Genomic DNA, 17,816 nt, shown 5'->3' with positions numbered 1-17,816 from the left:
CTGTCCATTCAGAAAAGGAAGGAGCCAGTAAATGACATATATACCGGCTCCTTCCTCCTATCTCCATTCTGACAGATCTGGGACAGGGGAGGGCGGAGGAGCACAGAGGGGGACCGGAGGAGGACACAGGGAACCGGAGGAGTGCAGTGAGGTAGACGGGGTGGGGGGTTGACCGAAGGAGCACAGGGAGGAGCGTGTGGAGGAGGACACAGGGAACTGGAGAAGTGCATGGTGCGTGGAGGAGGAAGCGGGGGGACCGGAAGAGCACAGGTAGGAGCGCACGGGGAACCGGAGGAGGACATGGAGGGGGATCGGAGAACGCAGAGGAGGACATGGAGGGGGACTGGAGGAGTATACAGGGGACAGTCAGGGACGATCGGTGCAGCGGTGGGGGAGTTACAATCACCAATCTCCCTGTGTGGCTTTTAATAAAGAAGCTGAAAGCTGCGGGGGGAGGGGAGGAGAGGAGGAGAAGCGGCTGTCAGATGTTGGGTATCGGGTCAAGCAAAAGTATTTGTGCAAATGCTCGGTATCGGCACCGACACTGATACTAGTATCGGTATCGGTGAAACCCTAGTCCTAACTGTTGTATCTTATACTCTATGTTGTACATTACATACTCCTGACCCCTGCACTATATACTCTATGTTGTACATTACATACTCCTGACCCCTGAACTATATACTCTATGTTGTACATTACATACTCCTGACCCCTGCTCTATATACTCTATATTGTACATTACATAATTCTGATACTAAATAGTCCTAACTGTTGTATCTTGTACAATATGATGTACATTACATAGTCCTGACTTCTGCTCTCTACCCTCTACACACTACTATATTCTCTTTTGTTACACCCATTTTCTACCAGCGGGACATTTTATATCTGATAATTTGATTGGAGCACAGACTTTTACATAATGATAATAATGTGATAACATCCTCACACTTTGGAACCTCAAACAGGAAGTGGTAATGAGGGTAGTGTCAGTGATCCAATGATGGTGGTCATCAGGATCAGTCCAGTCTTCATCTTGGTTGTTCTCCCCCCATCCTCACTCTCTGACCTCTGGTAGGGCTCAGCCCCGCTGTTATTCATGACTAAATCATGGACTAAATAAGGAAGTGCAGTCCTGCTTGGGTTGGCAAGATGGTAATGAGTGTTAGAGGGGGTGGGGACACTCTTCCCATAATGCCCTCCTCACTGTCACTCCTATAAAGGACAGTTCTCATTGGTTAATAATCAAAAAATCAATCTGTGCAGTCACCCAAATAACCAAACTGGGTTGCAAGCTCACACCATAAAGGTGATTCCACCCCACCTACCTAATGATACAAACGGGATAAGTCAGTGTAGCGCTACCCAAAAATATAGTAAAGAAATGAACTGGTAGGAGATCAGAGGACCCATTTACTAGTTACCTTGAGGGGGGAATTGTAAGATCCTCAGAGACAAAGCTGCTGATGTGGGCGGAGTCCTGGTTTAGGGGAACCAATCTGCTCATGTCTAGTAATAATCTTTGTATTTCTATTTTAGTAGATGGACGGGAGATGAGGAAAACCTCAGAGGATTGTCTCACTTTGTCTCCAGACTGTAAAGTAGAAGATGAGGACATCACACAGTATAGTCCAGGAGAAAACCTGACTACCTCAAATGTCCATCCGGCACCACACAGTGTAGATGGACCATCGTATTCCTCTTATCCTGAGGAACCTCAGACTGTGCGGGATGGTGCCAGACCATCGTATTCCTCTTATTCAAAGGAACCTCAGACTGTGCGGGATGGTGCCGGACCATCGTATTCCTCTTATCCTGAAGAACCTCAGACTGTGCGGGACGGTGCCGGACCATCGTATTCCTCTTATCCTGAGGAACCTCAGACTGTGCGGGACGGTGCCGGACCATCGTATTCCTCTTATCCTGAGGAACCTCAGACTGTGCGGGACGGTGACGGACCATCGTATTCCTCTTATCCTGAGGAACCTCAGACTGTGCGGGACGGTGCCAGACCATCGTATTCCGCTTATCCTGAGGAACCTCAGACTGTGCGGGACGGTGCCGGACCATCGTATTCCTCTTATCCTGAGGAACCTCAGACTGTGCGGGACAGTGCCGGACCATCGTATTCCTCTTATCCTGAGGAACCTCAGACTGTGCGGGACGGTGCCGGACCATCGTATTCCTCTTATCGTGAGGAACCTCAGACTGTGAGGGACGGTGCCGGACCATTGTATTCCTCTTATCCTGAGGAACCTCAGACTGTGGGGGACGGTGCCGTCCTTCCAACAGATAAGAGGTTTTCCTGTTCTGAGTGCGGGAAGTGTTTCCATTTGAAATCCCATTTTAATGTGCATAAAAGAACTCACAGAGGAGAGAAACTACATTCCTGTCCTGAGTGCGGGAAATGTTTTTCAAACAAGTATACACTTTCCATACATCAGAGATTTCACAAAGGTGAGAAGCCATATTCCTGTCCTGAGTGCGGGAAATGTTTTGGACAAAAATCTAATCTTGTCACACATCAGAGGTCTCACACGCAGGAGAAGCCGTATTCCTGCCCTGAGTGCGGGAAATGTTTTACCAGAAAGTCATATCTTTCCATACATCAAAGGTCTCACACAGGGGAAAAGCCGTATTCCTGTCCTGAGTGCGGGAAATGCTTTGAACAAAAATCAAATCTTGTCACACATCAAAGGTCTCACACGCAGGAGAAGCCGTATCCCTGCCCTGAGTGCGGGAAATGTTTTACCAGGAAGTCATATCTTTCCATACATCAAACGTCCCACACAGGGGAAAAGCCGTATTCCTGTGCTGAGTGCGGGAAATGCTTTGAACAAAAATCAAATCTTGTCACACATCAAAGGTCTCACACGGGGGAGAAGCCATATTCCTGCCCTGAGTGTGGGAAATGTTTTATATATAAATCACGTCTTGTCACACATCAAAGGTCTCACACGGGAGAGAAGCCACATTCCTGTCCTGAGTGCGGGAAATCTTTTTTATATAGATCACGTCTTGTCACACATCAACATTCTCACACGGGGGAGAAGCCTTTTTGCTGTTCAGAGTGCGGGAAATGTTTTTTAGATAAGTCCACTCTTAGTTATCATCAGAGACTGCACACAGGTGAGAACCTATATTCCTGTTCTGAGTGCGGGAAATGTTTTGTAAAAAAATTAGAACTTGTCGCACATCAGAGATCTCACACTGGGGAGAAGCCGTACTCCTGTCCTGAGTGCAGAAAATGTTTTTCAGCAAAGTCCTCTCTTTATAGTCATCAGAGATTGCACACAGGTGAGAAGCCGCATTCCTGCCCCGAGTGCGGAAAATGTTTTTCACAGAAGTGCCATCTTGACAAACATCAGAGAAGGCACACGGGTGAGAAGCCATATTCCTGTCCTGAGTGCGGGAAATGTTTTTTACAGAAGTGCCATCTTGACAAACATCAGAGAAGGCACACAGGTGAGAAGCCGTATTCCTGTCCTGAGTGAGGGAATTGTTCCTCACTGAAGTCCTGTCTTCCTGTACATCAGGGGTCCCACACAACCCTCGAGGTGTATTAGTGCCTTGAGTGTGGGAAATGTCTTGTATATGAATGTTGCTGGACATGTGGGGAAGAAGCTCACCCTGATATACACCTCAGATATACTCCATGGCTGATCTTCATCATGGAAGAAACAGTTGATAAGGAGATCAGAGATCACCAAAGACATGGATGAAGTGTTGTGCCGTGTCGGCCATTGATAGCAGGAGAAAAATAAAAATGGAGTCCTTACCTCTCATTGGCTGAGTACATTTTGGGGTGGAAACCTTCGCATACAATTAGGTGAGGTTTATTTTTGAAAAATTTGTTGAATAAACAAAACAATTATACAGCGCCTTGAAAAAGTAATCATACACCTTGAAATTTTCCACATTTTGTCATGTTACAACCAAAAACGTAAATGTATTTTATTGGGATTTTATGTGATAGACCAACACAAAGTGGCACATAATTGTGAAGTGGAAGGAAAATAATAAATGATTTTCAACATTTTTTTTACAAATAAATATGTGAAAAGTGTGGGGGGCATTTGTATTCAGCCCCCTTTACTCCGATACCCCTAACTAAAATCTAGTGGAACCAATTGCCTTCAGGAGTCACCTAATTAGTAAATAGAGTCCCCGTGTGTAATTTAATCCCAGTATAAATACAGCTGTTCTTTGAAGCCCTCAGAGTTTTTTTTAGAGAACCTTAGTGAACAAACAGCATCATGAAGGCCAAGGAACACACCAGACAGGTCAGGGATAAAGTTGTGGAGAAGTATAAAGCAGGGTTAGGTTATAAAAAAAAAAATCCAAGCTTTGAACATATCACGGAGCTCTGTTCAATCCATCATCTGAAAATGGAAAGAGTATGGCACAACTGCAGACCTACCAAGACATGGCCGTCCACCTAAACTGACCGGCCGGGCAAGGAGAGCATTCATCAGAGAGGCAGCCAAGAGGTCCATGGTAACTCTGGAGGAGCTGCAGAGATCCACAGCTCAGGTGGGAGAATCTGTCCACAGGACAACTATTAGTCGTGTTCTCCACAAATCTGCCCTTTATGGAAGAGTGACAAGAAGAAAGACATTGGTGAAAGAAAACCATAAGAAGTCCTGTTTGTAGTTTGTGAGAAGCCATGTGGAGGACACAGCAAACATGTGGAAGAAGGTGCTCTGGTCAGATGAGACCAAAATTGAACTTTTTGGTCTAAAAGCAAAAGCTATGTGTGGCAGAAAACTAACACTGCACATAACCCTGAACACACCATCCCCACTGTGAAACATGGTGGTGGGAGCATCATGTTGTGGGGATGCTTTTCTTCAGCAGGGACAGGGAAGCTGGTCAGAGTTGATGGGAAGATGGATGGAGACAAATACAGGGCAATCTAATGCTGTGTACACACGAGCGGACTTTACGGCAGACTTTGTCCTGCGGACTTTTCGACGGACTTTCCGAATGAACGGACTTGCCTACACACGATCAACCAAAGTCCAACGGAGTCGTACGTGATGACATACGACTGGACTAAAACAAGGAAGTTCGTAGCCAATAGCTGCCCTTGCGTCGTTTTTGTCCGTCGGACTAGCATACAGGCGAGCTGACTTTTCGACCAGACTCGAGTCCGTCGGACAGATTTGAAACATGTTTCATTTCTAGGTCCGTCAAACTTTTGAGAAAAAAAAGTCCGCTGGAGCCCACACATGATCGAATTGTCCGACAGACTCAGGTTTGCCGGACCAAGTATGCCGTAAAGTCCGGTTGTGTGTATGCGGCATTAGAAGAAAACCTGTTAGAGTCTGCAAAAGACCTGAGACTGGGGCGGAGGTTCACCTTCCAGCAGGACAACGACCCGAAACATACAGCCAGAGCTACAATGGAATGGTTTAGATCAAAGCACATTCATGTGTTAGAATGGCCCAGTCACAGTCCAGACCTAAATCACATTGAGAATCTGTGGCAAGACTTGAAAATTGCTGTTCACAGACGCTCTCCATCCAATCTGACAGAGCTTGAGATATTCTGAAAAGAAGAATGGGCAAAAATGTCCCTCTCTAGATGGGCAACGCTGGTAGAGACATCCCCAAAAAGACTTGCAGCTGTAATTGCAGAGAAAGGGGGTTCTACAAAGTATTGACTCCGGGGGGCGCCATACAAATGCCCCCCCCCCCCCACTTTTCACATATTTATTTGTAGAAAAGTTTGAAAACCATTTATCATTTTCCTTCCACTTCACAATTATGTGCCACTTTGTGTTGGTCTATCACATAAAATCCCAATAAAATACATTTACGTTTTTGGTTGGAACTTGACAAAATGTGGAACATTGCAAGGGGTATGAATACTTTTTCAAGGCACTGTATTAGATGATATATAAAGGTACAGTTTAACACTTTGTGTTGTATTAGATTTGGTGGTATTTTAGTTGGTAGCAGTGAGTGCCGCCGTCACATATCGGGATTTATTACTTTATAGGTTTGGCAGGAAGTGAAGTTTCTTCCCATTATTCTAACAAGTGATTTTCCTGACCAATCGGATTTCTACCTTTTATTATTTCCTTATTTTATGTCTGCAATCTTGTTCAAATTATAATAAAAAATGTATTGAAAAAATATTGTGTGTGTCGGTGCAATGATGACAATCTTCCATATCCAAACATTGTTCATGGGTGACACTTTAAAAGACTTTACAAATCATCAGTTTAGAGCTACCCGAAAATAATGTTTTTACAGAGTGTAGTGGTCAGGAGTATATCATATACAGCCCAGGGTACAGAGTGCAGTGGTCAGGAGTATATCATATACAGCCCAGGGTACAGAGTGCAGTGGTCAGGAGTATATCATATACAGCCCAGGGTACAGAGTGCAGTGGTCAGGAGTATATCATATACAGCCCAGGGTACAGAGTGTAGTGGTCAGGAGTATATCATATACAGCCCAGGGTACGGAGTGCAGTGGTCAGGAGTATATCTTATACAGCCCAGGGTACAGAGTGTAGTGGTCAGGAGTATATCATATACAGCCCAGGATACAGAGTGTAGTGGTCAGGAGTATGTCATATACAGCCCAGGGTACAGAGTGCAGTGGTCAGGAGTATATCATATACAGCCCAGGGTACAGAGTGCAGTGGTCAGGAGTATATCGTATACAGCCCAGGGTACAGAGTGTAGTGGTCAGGAGTATATCATATACAGCCCAGGGTACAGAGTGCAGTGGTCAGGAGTATATCATATACAGCCCAGGGTACAGAGTGAAGTGGTCAGGAGTATATCATATACAGCCCAGGGTACAGAGTGTAGTGGTCAGGATTATATCATATACAGCCCAGGGTACAAAGTGTAGTGGTCAGGAGGATATCATATACAGCCCAGGGTACAGAGTGTAGTGGTCAGGATTATATCATATGCAGCCCAGGGTACAAAGTGTAGTGGTCAGGAGTATATCATATACAGCCCAGGGTACAGAGTGCAGTGGTCAGGAGTATATCATATACAGCCCAGGGTACAGAGTGCAGTGGTCAGGAGTATGTCAAATACAGCCCAGGGTACAGAGTGTAGTGGTCAGTAGGGGGCGGTATCTGGGGGCTCCTTTACACATCCACAACTCCCAATGATCACATCAGAGATAGGGCTTTCCAGTATGTAGTCATCATAAACCCGGGAAGAGAAATGAAGGACCCATAGTGAAGCCCGTATCAGAGGTGCCTCTGATGACATCCATTAGGAAGAAACATGTCGGGCAGGTTGACATCCGCACGCTGAATGCTGCAGCCGTTAGTCCTTTCTCTGATGCATGGTAACTTAAACTTCTAACTGTAAGTTACAACATTAAAGTTGTTTTAAATATCAATACGGGCTTCACTATGGGTCCTTCATTTCTCTTCCCGGGTTTATGATGACTACATACTGGAAAGCCCTATCTCTGATGTGATCATTGGGAGTTGTGGATGTGTAAAGGAAGTTAAACGGAGGGTGTTGTCTGACGAGGGGTTCCAGAGAGCTGGAGTTGCTGGATGCCATTGAGAATTATCCATTCATGCTTAATTCTATTTGCCTTCTGGTAAGCAGACTACATTATCACGTGGTGACGAGTGCCCTTTCTACATCTACACTGTGTCTGGTGATTTGACTCCTCCCACTCTTCAGATCTTTTTGGACTTTTTTTAGCGCCGCAATATATCTTATTATATACATTTACCGGTGCCGTATGTTGTACAGATTCCTCATGTTTCCCGATATGAGCTCATACTTTGTACAACTTTAAAATCAGTAATGAATGGACTTAGTAAGATACTCTCCCTATGTTGATTGTATGTGGCCTGGTATGGTTGAGGAGGTGGAAGGGGAAACACACGCATGTCCTACCCTTTTCTGGCTAGCCAGGTTGCAGGCTTGGATAAGGGTCTAGTATGGGTTTTGGGGGCAGTTTACCCATTTGACGAACTGTGAACAATTTGGGTTTGGGTTAGGGTTGCCACCTGTCCGGGATTCACCTGTACAGCCCAGATTTGAATCATGTGTCTACATTTCAGTCTGCCTGAAATCTGGACACATTATTCAGACTGAACTGAGGAGTCCCGTACTATGGGGGACTTGGTGGTGGGGGTTCCCCAGTAAAGGTGTCCCCCACACTGTCCGGTGCTCTCTTCCGGTGTTGGTCTCCCCCCTGAGGTGATATTATGGTGACAGACTCCTCCCATCTCTTCCCAACTCCCTTCTTCATCACACTGCCAGAGGATGGAGAGGAGCGCGATCGGTGTTGGGGATCCTGGGGGAAGGAGGGGGCTGAGCTCCGGTGTGTGGTGGAGGGGTGTGTTGGTATAGAGGACCCCACATATCAGTGTGTCAGTATAGAGCAGTGGTCTCCATATTTCTAAGCAAAGGGCCAGTTTATTGTCCCTCAGAATTTATGGGGGATGAACTGTGGCCATTGGTGTCTTTGGGAGGAATTGTGTCCCATCATTGGTGTCATTGGGAGGAATTGTGTCTCATTTTGGTGTCATTGGGAGGAATTGTGTCTCGGCATTGGGAGGAATTGACCCCATCATTGGTGTCATTGGGAGGAATTGTACCCCATGGTTGGTGTCATTGGCAGCAATTGCGCCCCTTTACTGGTGTCAGTGGGGGAAATGATCAGAAAATCCGGACTGTTGGCAACTATGTATATACTACAAAAAAATGCCATGCGCCACTATATCGAACCTCTTAATTTTTCAAAAAACTCCTAGTGGAGGAAGGCTGGACTAATAGTAATATATTTCTCTCCCCCTTGGTGGGAGTGGAGATGACCCCATCTATAAGGATATACAGTACATACACACACAGCACAAGGCCGTGTTCACACTATGAGATGTTTCTCTGGGCTGCAGTTCCTCTGATCTCCACAAGATGGTGATCTTACTTGTACCCAGACAGGAAGTCTCTATGGAAGGCAGGAAGTGATGTCAGGTACAGCTAGGACGTGATGTCAGGTACAGACAGGAAGTTCCAGGTTAGAGGGGAGTCAGGAGGAAGTAGAGAGGAGACATTGCTGGAACTTTACAGCAGAGGAGGTAATAAGATCTTATTTTCTATTTACACCCAGTAATCCCCCGTCATGTCCGTCCTCTTCCTCCATAGTCACTGTGATGTCTTTTATCTCCAGCAGATGATGATACTCACATATATAGTGTGGAAATGTAGATGAACCCTTTCAGGGTTAGAACAATTCCCCCACTTATGTTGCTGGAACATTGTCTTCATTTTGGACGTATATGCTTATATATATATATATATATGCGACTCGGTGTACATTTTGCAGCATGTATGCATTTCTTGATCATCCGATCGAGGGCAAATACTGCTGTGCAAAATGTAAGCACATTGTTTCCCTGGAAGCCCAGGTTCTGAATCTAGTGAAGCAACTGTCAGCACTGAGAAGACCCTCCATACTAAAGGAGAGCTGGGAACGTACCCGTCAGGTGCCAGCACAGAGGCGGGTGGAGACAAAGAGGTGCAGATGGGTGACAGTCAGGAAGGATAGAGGGGGAAGTGCCAGGGAGGCCGATCATGGGCTGGAGCATCCCTATAAGTACGCTCCTTTGAGTGACATTGGTGAAACCGGTCAGGGCCCAGCACTGCTGGAGCTGAGGGACTCTCCTAGCTGCCAGGGGAAGAACTCCTCCAGTGAGAGTGGGGGGAAAGCGAAGGGAAAGGATAGACAGATTCTGGTGGTAGGGGACTCAATTCTTAGAAGGACAGAGGCCAATCTGTAACAAAGACCTGAAGCACCAAACTGTATGCTGTCTACCGGGTGCTTGGGTTTGGTACATCATGGATCTAGTGGACAGATTAATGGGAGGGGCTGGGGAAGACCCGGCTGTCATGGTGCACGTTGGCACCAATGACAAAGTCGGAGGCAGATGGAATGTCCTAAAGAACGATTTTAGGGACTCAGGAGCTAAATTGAGGAAAAGAACCTCCAAGGTAGTATTCTCAGTAATACTAACGGTACCTCAAGCCACACCGAAAAGGCAGAAGGCGATTAGGGAAGTAAACAAGTGGCTGAGGAGCTGGTGTAGTAAGGAGGGGTTTGGGTTCCAGGAGAACTGGGCCGTCTTCTCAGTCAGTCACCAGTTCTATAGAAGGGACCGACTGCACCTAAATGAGGAGGGTGCAGATCTGCTGGGAGTGAAGATGGCCGAAAAGTTAGAGGGGTTTTTAAACTAGGCGACGGGGGGAAGGGTCCAGAGGAAGAGATAGTCAGCAATGAACATATTCCAGAGGGTAGTATTGGGGGCATTAGTGGTAGGTTGACTAAAGCACATAAATCCGAGGTAAGAATAGTAACAATTCCTATTTGCAATCTTGGAACACCAAATAAGAGTACAGTATGCGACCGGTCTAAACTACGTGGCATGTTCACCAATGCCAGGAGCCTGGCAGACAAGATGGGTGAGCTAGAGATACTGTTGAACGAGGAGGATTTAGATTTTGTGGGAATTTCAGAGACCTGATTCAACAGCTCTAATGATTGCCTGGCAACCATTCAAGGGTATTCCTTTTATCGCAGGGATAGAGAGGGTAAAGAAGGGGGAGGGGTATGCCTATATAACAAGAATAATGTACAAGTGAATGTGAGAGATGACATCAATAAGGGAGCTAGGGAGGAGGTGGAATCCTTATGGGTAGAGCTGCAAAGGGATGAAGCTAAGAGGAAAATAATACTGGGAGTATGCTATAGGCCCCCTAACCTGAGGGAGGAGGGGGAGATGGACCTCCTATCACAATTTGGATTAGCAGCAAGGATGGGAAGTGTTATCATAATGGGGGATTTTAATTATCAAGACATAGACTGGGCAGAGGGAACGGTGCAGTCATCTAAGGCTCGCCAGTTCCTAAATGTCTTGCAGGACAATTTCATGGGTCAGATGGTAGACGCACCAACTAGAAACAAGGCGTTACTAGATCTACTGATTACTAACAATACAGATCTGATCACGGATGTGTAAATACGGGGCAATTTAGGTAACAGCGATCACATGTCAATTGGCTTCAGTATAAATCACACAAATAGGAAACACAAGGGGAGCACAAAGACACTGAATTTCAAAAGAGCCAACTTCCCTAAACTATGAACCTTGCTAGAAGATATAAATTGGGATAAAATCTTAGGAAAAAAGAACACGGAGGAGAGATGGGTTTGCTTTAAGAGCATATTAAATAAGTGCATTAGCCATTGCATCCCACTGGGAAATACATTTAAAAGAGTGAATAGAAGTCCTGGATGGCTTAACTCCAATGTAAAGATGCATATAAAAGCAAAGGAGAAGGCCTTGAAAAAATACAAGGCTGAGGGATCATCATCAGCATTCAGACTTTATAAAGAATGCAACAAGATATGTTAGGGTGGCTAAGATAGAACACGAAAGGAGGAGGAGCAAAAAATTCTTCAAGTTTGTAAACAGTAAAAAAGGGAGGACAGACCATATTGGTCCCATAAAGAATGAGGAAGGACATCTGGTTACAAAGGATGGGGAGATGGCGAAGGTATTGAATTTATTCTTCTCCTCAGTCTTCACAAAGGAACCGGGGGGCTTTAGTAGCCAAAACTGCAGTGTTTATCCTCATGACACAACACAGGAAGCACCCTCATGGCTAACAGAGGACAGTATTAAAATTAGACTTGGGAAACTTAACATTAATAAATCACCGGGACCAGATGGCTTGCACTAGAGGGTACTTAGGGAACTCAGTCAAGTAATTGCCAGACCATTGTTCCTAATTTTTACTGACAGTCTACTGACTGGAATGGTACCAGCTGATTGGAGAAAAGCCAATGTAGCACCAATATTTAAAAAGGGCCAAAATACATCCCTGGGAATTACAGACCAGTTGGCCTAACATCAATAGCAAGCTCTTGGAGGGGATGATAAGGGACTATATACGAGATTTTAGTAAGGATAACGGTATCATTAGCAGTAATCAGCACGGATTCATGAAGAATCGTTCTTGCCAAACCAATCTACTAACCTTCTATGAGGAGGTGAGTTGCCATCTAGATAAAGGAAGGCCCGTAGACATGGTGTATCTGGATTTTGCAAAAGCATTTGACACAGTTCCACATAAACGTTTACTGTACAAAATAAGGTCCGTTGGCATGGACCATAGGGTGAGTACATGGATTGAAAACTGGCTACAGGGGAGAGTTCAGAGGGTGGTGATAAATGGGGAGTACTCGGAATGGTCAGGGGTGGGTAGTGGGGTCCCCCAGGGTTCTGTGCTGGGACCAATCCTATTTAATTTGTTCATAAACGACCTGGAGGATGGGATAAACAGTTCAATCTCTGTATTTGCGGATGATACTAAGCTAAGCAGGGCAATAACTTCTCCGCAGGATGTGGAAACCTTGCAAAAAGACCTGAACAAATTAATGGGGTGGGCAACTACATGGCAAATGAGGTTCAATGTAGAAAAATGTAAAATAATGCATTTGGGTGGCAAAAATATGAATGCAATCTATACACTGGGGGGAGAACCTCTGGGGGAATCTAGGATGGAAAAGGACCTGGGGGTCCTAGTAGATGATAGGCTCAGCAATGGCATGCAATGCCAAGCTGCTGCTAACAAAGCAAACAGAATATTGGCATTAAAAAGGGGATCAACTCCAGAGATAAAACGATAATTCTCCCGCTCTACAAGACTCTGGTCCGGCCGCACCTGGAGTATGCTGTCCAGTTCTGGGCACCAGTCCTCAGGAAGGATGCACTGGAAATGGAGCGAGTACAAAGAAGGGCAACAAAGCCAATAAAGGGTCTGGAGGATCTTAGTTATGAGGAAAGGTTGTGAGCACTGAACTTATTCTCTCTGGAGAAGAGACGCTTGAGAGGGGATATGATTTCAATGTACAAATACCGTACTGGTGACCCCACAATAGGGATAAAACTTTTTTGTGGAATGGAGTTTAATAAGACATGTGGCCACTCATTAAAATTAGAAGAAAAGATGTTTACTTTAAACTGCGTAGAGGGTTACTTACTGTAAGAGCGGCAAGAATGTGGAATTCCCTTCCACATGCGGTGGTTTCAGCGGGGGGCATCGATCGTTTAAAAAAACTATTAGGTAAGCATCTGAATAACCACAACATACAGGGATATACAATGTAATACTGACAAATAATCACACACATAGGATGGACTTGTGTCTTTTTTAAACCTCACCTACTATGTAACTATATATTCTAGTAATATGGTCCTGACAGGCTGTGAGGGGGTAATAGGGCTAAAGACAGGCCTCTCTGAGATGAGAGGAAATGAAGGCAGCCTTCACCTTCTTCCCATGTTACTGGTCAAGTAATATGTTCCAGGACACCAAGTGGAATGAAGAAGGGAAGTCCTTCACCCTTGGTACACACTCGTTGGCATAGGATCTGTTTGCGCAGACTCGCTTCCCATGACATGGACTGTGTCTGAGTCTGATACTGGAATTCGGAACACCAGAAACCTCTGACCCCATGCTGTCCTCCTCCTACCCACACTGGGCTGCCATTGGAGGGATGAGAACAAAATCCCCCCTCCCCAGCCAGAGGCGTTAGTAGAACCTTCAGGGCCCCGATGCAAGAAACCATGAAGGGCCCCCCAGACCCCTCCCCTCCTTTTTCCATCTGAGCCCTGGGCTTCCATTTCTGGGAGGGCGACCATGGATATACTCCCAGAACCCTGCCTCCTGCGTGCCCCTTGGGGCGCGAATCCAGCATGCTGTGTCCTTCAGGGCCAATCACAATCAGAACACATTCCTCCCACTATGTCTGTGTGAGGAAAGGAGAGTCGTTAACCAGAGAAGACTGCCAGTACATTGTTTACATTGATAATTGGGGCACTGATCATCAGTACCCAGATTATCAGTGCAGCCCCATCAGTGCTCATCAATTCTGCTGATTAGTGCCCATCAGGCTCACTCATTAGTGCGCATCAGTGGCACCTATCAGTGCTCATCAATGCCGCCTATCAGTGCTCATCAATGTCGCCTATCGGTGCTGCCTATCAGTACCAATTATTTCCGTCTATCAGTGCTCATCATTGCCGCCTATCAGTGACCATCATTGCTGCCTATCAGGGCCACCTATCAGTGCTCATCAGTGCCACCTATCAGTGCTCATCAGTGCCACCTAGCAGTGCTCATCAATGCCGCTTATCAGTGCTCATCAATGGCACCTATCAGTGCTGCCTATCAGTGCCTATCATTGCCGCCTATCAGTGCCCATCATTGCCGCCTATCAGGGCCACCTATTAGTGCTCATCAGTGCCACCTACCAGTGCTCATCTGTGCCACCTATTAGTGCTCATCAATACCGCCTATCAGTGCTCATTAATGCCGTCTATCAGTGCTCATCAATATGCCACCTATCAGTGCTTATCAGTGCCAACTATCAGTGCTCATCAATGCCACCTATTAGTGCCACCTATTGGTGCTCATCAATGCCATCTATCCGTGCTCATTAATGCAGACTATCAGTGATCACCAGTGCTGCCTATCAGTACTCATCAATATGCCACCTATCAGTGCTCATCAATGCCGCCTATAAGTGCAGCCCATCAGTGCAGCTTATCAGCGCCTCCTCAGCAGGACTCTGGGCTGTATGAGAGAGACACTCTCAGCTCAGAGCCCTGCGGCCAGCAACCCTGCTAGGGCGCCCCCGACAGTGGCAGAATGCCAGGGCCTGGTTGCAAGTGCGACCTTTGCAACCCTGGTAGTTCCACCACTACCTCCAGCCCTCTACTTCACCAACCGCATCCTCCTTCTCTTCAATCCAATCCCTTCTCTTACTACAGAGAGTGACAGTGACATCACTCCTATCAGTCAGCAGGATGTCGGAGATTGGGGCCTTGCAGTCAGAGTTCTGCCAATTATCCGGATTAGCCCAGAACTCCAGTCAAAAGTCAGCAAGTTCCCCTTCCTGGACATGATGACCCTACATTGACCTCACAGCACTGCCTCAGAGCAAATCAAGAAGACAGAAAAAGGGTCATATTCATATTCATAACAAACCCAACAGAGAAAAGGGAATTTTTGATCCACTGGGCCAAGAGGGTCCCAGGAGATGGAAAATGTAACAAATACTTAATAGTTCAAACTAAATGTGGTCACATGGAGTCAGTAGTTCTTACATTTACAGCAATCCTCCTATTTACCCCCCCCCCCCCACATTCTATTATCGTGTGACCAATACCATCCAAATAATTCTCACTTTCATTTCACAAAGTTATCCGTCTACAAGGAGACCTGTATAGCTCAAACGAATGAGGATGGAGGGGGACTGGAGTCACATGACTGAGAAGATCCTAAACCTCGTCCTGGAGATCATCTACCTGCTGACCGGAGAGGTGAGGAGGATTCTGGGAGGTCACATGACATCACTCTTATCTCTATTAATAAAACACAGACCTGACCGGTGAGGTGAGGAGGATCCTGGGGAACTAACATGATCTTCCTATTGGTTCTGTAATACAGAGATTTCCTCTTCTGAAGTCAGGTGATCATATGACCATCACAGTGCCTCCATGTGACTCCCTAAAACCTGAGAGACACAACATGGAGAAGATTCTAGAAGTCACCAAGAAGATGATGGAGCTGCTGACAGGAGAGGTGAGCGGTGCCGGGAATTCTGGGACATTATCCAGTAACAGACAAGGGATGTGTCTGGATGGTGACTGTATCATTGTGTGTGTCAGGTTCCTATAAGGTGTCAGGATGTCACTGTCTATTTCTCCATGGAGGAGTGGGAGTATTTAGAAGGACACAAGGATCTCTACAAGGACGTCATGATGGACAATCAGCCGCCCCTCACATCACCGGGTAAGAGGAGACTTTATTGTAAAGGAGAGAGAAGTACGGAGGATCCACCTAGATCCCCCATCATCTGATAAACACATAGAAACAATGTATTCAGTCAGTGTGTGTGTTTCCTACAGATGGATCCAGTAATGGGAACCCACCAGAGAGATGTCCCCATCCTCTGTATTCCCGGGATTCCACACAGGAAGATCACACCATCCCCCACCATCATCCGGTAGGTGGGACTGAGCAATTAGAACAGAATTCTAAGCTATGAGAGGACATTCTTCTATGTAATCTCTTGTTTCGTTTTACACATATATTCTATCATCTTTGGGGTTTAGGAAGAGGAACTGAAGGACATTAAAGCTGAGATTAAAGAGGAAGAAGAAGAGATTTTGATGAGTGGAGCTCAGCAGTCTATGGGAGGGGGAGGTCCTCTGTATTCCCGGGATTCCACACAGGAAGATCACACCATCCCTCACCATTACAAGGTTAGTTGAACAGAATATCTGGGACATGGACTTGTGAGACGATGTGTGGATCATTTTTATATGCGATATCACAATATTCTTATGTTTTACATTTCTATCATTCTCTTGGTTTAGGGTGAAGATTCAATTGATATAGATTTTGAGGTTAAAGCACAAGAAGAAGAAGAGAGGTATGTGAGGGATGATCAGCAGTCTAAGGAGGAGGATGGAATAACGAGGACATTTATAGAGGAGGACACTCCTACAGAGATCAGCACAGGTGGATCATTAATAGTAAATACATTCACTATATAATTTATATTGTACTTTACGTGTATCTTAACACCTGCACTATATACTCTGTGTTGTACATTACATAGTCCTGACCCCTGCACTATATACTCTGTGTTGTACATTACCTACCCCTGAACTATATACTCTATGTTGTATATTACATATTCCTGACCCCTGCACTATATACTCTGTTAGGGCTCAAAGCTAGCTACTAGCCAGGCCTCAAGAGTTACTCGTCACCAGTTGCCCCACCCAACCCCCTACCCTGCTCCTAAACACGCCCTCATAAATGATCTCATGAAATTAAACTGGTAAATGTTTTATGCCGAATTAAGTTCATTTTTATGGCTGCCCTATGTTGTACATTACATACTCCTGGCCCCTGTTCTATAGCTCTAGGTTGTACATTATATACTCCTGGCCCATCAACTATAAACTCTGTTTTGTACATTACATACTCCTGAGCCCTGCACTATATGCTCTATGATGTACATTACATACTCCTGACCCCTGCACTATATACTCTATGTTGTACATTACATTACATAGTCCTGACCCCTGCACTATATACTCTATGTTGTACATTACATTACATAGTCCTGACCCCTGCACTATATACTCTATGTTGTACATTACATTACATAGTCCTGACCCCTGCACTATATACTCTATGTTGTACATTACATTACATAGTCCTGACCCCTGCACTATATACTCTATGTCAGGGCTCAAAGAAAAATACTAGCCAGGCTTTAAGAGTTACTCGCCACCAATTGCCCCACCCAACCCTTACTCTGCCCTGCCCCTAAACACGTCCTCATAAATTATCTCATGAAATTAAACTGTTAAATGTTTTATGCAGAATTAGGTTACAAAATAAATATTAACAACAACAACTTTATCAGTGCCCATCAGTACAGCATTTTAGTGCCCATCAGTGCAGTCTCATCAGTACATTCTCATTAACGCCCATCAGTGCAGCATAACAGTGCTGTCTCCCCTGTGCCCATCAGTGCAGCATATCAGTGCCACTTCATCAGTGCAGCATATTAGTGTCCATCAGTGCAGCATATTAGTGTCCATCAGTGCAGCCTCGTCAGTGCAGCTTCATCAATGCAGTCTCATTAGTGCCCATCAGTGCAGCATATCAGTGCAGTCTCAACAGTGCCCGTCAGTGCAGCCTCATCAGCCCCCATCGTTGCAGCATG

The 17,816-nt window shown here is 45.6% G+C and overlaps 1 protein-coding gene across 1 annotated transcript in view; it reads left to right on the top strand.

Annotated features, from left to right (window-relative positions):
• The window catches only part of LOC141106887 (uncharacterized), a 53,382-nt gene that overhangs the window by 32,089 nt on the left and 3,477 nt on the right, over positions 1–17,816 (top strand). The window contains exons 11-16 of the mRNA XM_073597816.1: positions 1,543–3,482; positions 15,518–15,652; positions 15,739–15,862; positions 15,979–16,076; positions 16,186–16,335; positions 16,450–16,594. Coding sequence (XP_073453917.1) covers positions 1,543–3,482; positions 15,518–15,652; positions 15,739–15,862; positions 15,979–16,076; positions 16,186–16,335; positions 16,450–16,594 — 2,592 coding nt within the window. The remainder of the gene's footprint in view (positions 1–1,542; positions 3,483–15,517; positions 15,653–15,738; positions 15,863–15,978; positions 16,077–16,185; positions 16,336–16,449; positions 16,595–17,816) is intronic.

This window comes from Aquarana catesbeiana, linkage group LG08, assembly GCF_042186555.1.
Source record: "Aquarana catesbeiana isolate 2022-GZ linkage group LG08, ASM4218655v1, whole genome shotgun sequence".
NCBI classification, from domain to species: Eukaryota; Metazoa; Chordata; class Amphibia; order Anura; family Ranidae; genus Aquarana; species Aquarana catesbeiana.
The sequence above is the reverse complement of the archived record's forward strand: the minus strand, read 5'-3'. Positions and strand labels throughout refer to the sequence as shown.